General features: G+C 43.0%; 1 protein-coding gene across 1 annotated transcript; it reads right to left on the bottom strand.

Moving 5' to 3' along the window:
- Nucleotides 1–2,224: 2,224 nt before the first annotated feature.
- On the bottom strand, nt 2,225–4,354 carry LOC138952151 (toll-like receptor 3). The gene has a single exon (XM_070323752.1). It carries the CDS (start codon nt 4,259–4,261, stop codon nt 2,225–2,227), a length of 2,037 nt encoding a protein of 678 aa, XP_070179853.1. The 5' UTR covers nt 4,262–4,354.

Here is a 4,354-nt window from a genome sequence, read left to right as displayed (position 1 = left end):
TTCAAGGCATGTTCTTGCCGATAATGCATAATAAAGAAGCATTCTTCTTTGTTACAAAACTGTGGTTATAAGGCTTATTTAGATTAGCTTTTTTTTTCAACCAATCACATTCGTTTTGTGCCATATAAGGAAGTGCTACATCACAAATGTTGCGTACACGTCATTTCCGGTTGGCGGCGAAACGAAGTTCACACCAAAACCATAAACGACTTTCGTTGATCTGGGCAATTCTACGAATCTACTTTCGTTGACTTTGTGATTATGTTTTGGTTATTTCTGTATGGAAACCTTTAATTTATTGGATATAGGTTACCTGATTGTTATTTTAACTGTTCATAATTATATTCCTACTTTAAGGTCTGGAGTGGACGCTTAAGTCGATCTTTCACTTGATTTCTGTAGCATACATTTGCCTAGGTTTGGCTTGGGGAAATCAAAGATGGCGGCCAGGAGCCGATTGCCGCTTCACGACTTTAGAGTTCTATTTCTTCCCTAATATAAATAGTTTGTTTGTTTGTTTGTTTAACGCCCAGCCAACCACGAAGGGCCATATCAGGGCGGTAATATAAATAGAATACTTATATTTTTGTATAGTGAAGACCTTAATTTGTGAACTGTCTCACTTTGAACAGTTATACATTTTATGAGTAGAGCTTCGAGTTGCAAATAAATCGCACATGTGTTGTCAGCGCTTCTTCTGCGAACAGAATTTCTCTGCGTCTAAACCGCGAAATGTATAACACGCACTGTAAAGTTTCGTTGTGCGCGCGCATCCGAGCGGGCAAGAGAAAATGAGGTGGCGCAAAGTGGTGGGCTTTGTTCGCCTCTCTAAATCTCGTTATAGTCAGATAGCTTTGAACAGTCAGACATGGTGAACTTGGTCAATGCTGCTTGTTAGAAGCTAACATCCCATGTGGATGCTTCAGTGAGATGTCCGTGAACATCTCCAGCAGGGATGTCATCTTGCTTCACTAATATTTTGGCCGCCATATTGAAAACAAAATGGCGGACATTGAAACCATGATTTTCACACATTTTCGCTCATAGTTGGTGTTTGTGGGTAACCTTTTGAGTCTTTTCCTATGTTTATTAATGCGATAAAGCCGTTGAGAAAGGTTTTATCTTCGCGGGACAGATGTGAAAGGCGATATTTTACATTCTGTAAGTAATTTTGCGTACTTCGTTATGCCATGAAGCCTTTCCTAACAGTTTGTTTCAAGACATCTGACGTGATGAAATTCAGCAGCATGCAACCATCTGAAAGTCCTGAGACTTTCTCTTTTGAGTTGCTGTTGCTAGTTTTGAGCAAGCTGCTGACGAGCTGAAGACAGGTGAAAAGGATCTGAGACACGTCACAGTGTTGTGCGATGACGATGTTCTATCTGTCAGTAAAAGATACACCACCGATAAATTACGTTCAACTTCAAGCTTTATTTTCTCAAAATCGTGTTTTGCGTAATATGGGTTGCAGTTACGTGGATATTTTCAAAACTATTCACCCGATTGTCATTTCATTGGGCACGATGTTTTTCATGTATTGTTTTACATATTGTTCCCCTATACAAGAATTCTGAAGAAAGTTGTTATTTTTGTTAGGTTTTTCTATTTGCTGCTTGTTTGGGCTGGTCAAAAAGAACGTTTTTGTGCATTTGTCAGAGAGCTGGAGGAACAAAACGCAGATGAGTCACTTTGTGACATTTCAGTGACATTTGGTGACAATCAGATGAATAGTTTTGATCACATGTGTGTACTCCGACCATTAACGTTGGCGCCACAACACTTGGTCCTACAAATCTGATATAATAAAATTGTTTCTGCAGATATAATAACGGAATTTGCACCCTGCATTCCTTAATAATGCAGGTATGTACCGATACAGTTTTGTGCAAATCGGTTTGTATTCTAGTATGTAGCACGAACAAAACAAAACGCAATTTTGCGAGCAATCCATGGGGTTCCTTACCTTAAGACCCGTCATGCCCGGAGACAGACAGACATACAACCTGAATGCATGGCGAAAAAGAAGGCATCATTTGACCAATTATTCTCACAGACAGACAGACAGACAGACAGACAGACAGACATACAACCTGAATGCATGGCGGAAAAGAAGGCATCATTAAACCAATAATAGGCTACTAATTTTAACTCACTGACAGACAGACTGACAAACAACCTGAATGCATGGCGGGAAAGAAAGCATCATTTAACCAATTATTCTCTCTCACAGACACACATACAACCTGAATGCTTGGCGGCCGGCCAGACTGTCCAACGCTGATCGTTCTGATGACGTCAGTGTACTCAGGGAGTTGTGGGAAAGGTCAAGCATCCTCAGGTCACCATGATTACCCAGATTGACAGGCACTTTCTGGAGTCGATTGTCGGAGAAGTCAAGTTCTTTCAAATGACGTTGTACACGTAACATGTCAGGATCTGTAAAGGGCAATTCGTTCCGGGACAGGTCCAAAAACTGCAGCTGATCCACGTTTTGAAACAAGCGCCAACCATGTGACTTCAAGAACTGAGGGTTGAATCCCAAGTTTGACAAACTCAGTTTCTTCAGACTGTCAAAGAAATCGAACATCTTATCCGTCATGTTGTAACAATAGTTTCCATCCAAACTGAGGGTCTCCAGATTTTCAAGACCATACATTATCATGCGACAGTTACCAAATCCAAGATAGGACATATCCAAAGTCTTTAAATGCTTTGCTGATGGAAAAGTCCAATTCACTGGCAAGGGATGCAGATGTGGGAAGATTGATGACAGGTTTAGAAATGTTATATTCACTGGAGTTCGAAACCCCATCGTGTATGTGTTCTCATCGTAGCTATTATAACGAAAATACTCTTTGCATCGAAAATCCTGACTTACTAAACACTGCGCTCCTGTGATGGTAAACGTTTGCTGATCCTGCAGTGCCAGAGATTGTAAGGGACCATCTGACATAACTATTTTGACCAAAGTGGATGTATCTCCAATAATTGCATTCATTGAAAGATCCACGTGTTCCAAGCATCTGAAGAAAGGGGTGTTTTGCACTGTCACGGCGTTTCCTACTATTCGCTGAATATTGCAGCGCGACATTATGACGTTCTTAACACAGATATTTCGCAGGTATCTGGCCGAATGACTGTCGATGACGTGGAAAAAAGGCAAATAATCGCCAATGCTATGCAACTTGATTTCAGTCATAGTCTGATGCTGAAGGCCGTACATAGATTCCAGAATGTGGTTGGGAGTCTGGAAGTGCGAATACATAAACCACAATCTGTCCAACGCAGGAAGTTCACAGAATGCACACGCTTCAATTTGAAGTGAGCAGTACTGAAAGTTGATGAAAGAGAGTGTCGAGTTTTTGAAGCCCTCGAAGGACGTGTTTAAAACACGATAGATTTGACAGTTCTTGCTTAAGTCCAAGGTATGAATGTTGCGCAGAGCTGCAAAGTCCCGCCCAAAGTGCACCTCATTAAACGTATCGATGGATAACAAAGTCAGAGAGACAAGATCACTGAACACGTTGTCAGGATATTCCCCGTTCGGATCGTCATCGTTGTACTCCAGATGCAGAAGCTGCAGCTGCCCCAGCGAAGCGAAGACCCGGGCCGGGTAGACTGACGACGTCAGCTGGAGTTTGTTGTCAGACAAGTCCAGGTTGATCAGCCTGTCCAGCCCTGTCATGGCACCAGCCTCCAGTCTCTGCAAGCGGTTGGACCCCAGCCCCAGCCAGTTGAGGTGAGCGAGACTGGAGAAGGTGTTGTTGTACAAGACATGCAGGTGATTGTAGCCCAGGTCCAGGTGACGGAGGTGAGTCAGGTTCTCAAAGACGTCCGTCCCGAGGCTGATCACCTGGTTGTGGTCAAGCAACAGTCGTTGTAGGCGAGGAAGGTTGGCAAAGGTCCGCCTGGTCAGTGCGGTCAGGTTGTTATAGCTCAGGTCCAAAGTCTCCAACTCTTTCAGTCCTTGAAACGCGTGCTGGTCTAGTTTCTGCAAATCGTTGCGACCGAGGTTCAAGTGACGTAGGCTGGAGAGATCAGAAAGGGAACCGGAACGCCACTCTGACAGCTGGTTATTACTCAAGTCCAGCGCTGTGACGTCAGAGATATCTACGTCAGAGAGTGATATCAGTTGCATGTGGCTGCAGTCCATCAGTGTTCCATTGTCAGCTCTGTACTTCACCCTACACACCACATCACTGGAAGAAACACAGCTTGCGGCAAGAAACCAAACCAACACAAACCCGATTGTATTCATCATTTTATGGCAAAGTGAACGTTTTGTTTTATGTGTTCTTTATCACACGTTGCTTCTTATTGAGTTTTCCCTCCAAACATGAATGGCTATAACACG

Source organism: Littorina saxatilis, linkage group LG2, assembly GCF_037325665.1.
Source record: "Littorina saxatilis isolate snail1 linkage group LG2, US_GU_Lsax_2.0, whole genome shotgun sequence".
NCBI lineage: Eukaryota > Metazoa > Mollusca > Gastropoda > Littorinimorpha > Littorinidae > Littorina > Littorina saxatilis.
Note: the sequence above shows the minus strand (reverse complement) of the source record. Positions and strands in the feature narration are given on the sequence as shown.

Bases quoted from the DNA above. Each gene is read 5' to 3' on its own strand.
- LOC138952151 (XM_070323752.1), bottom strand. From the start codon at position 4,261: ATGATGAATACAATCGGGTTTGTGTTGGTTTGGTTTCTTGCCGCAAGC.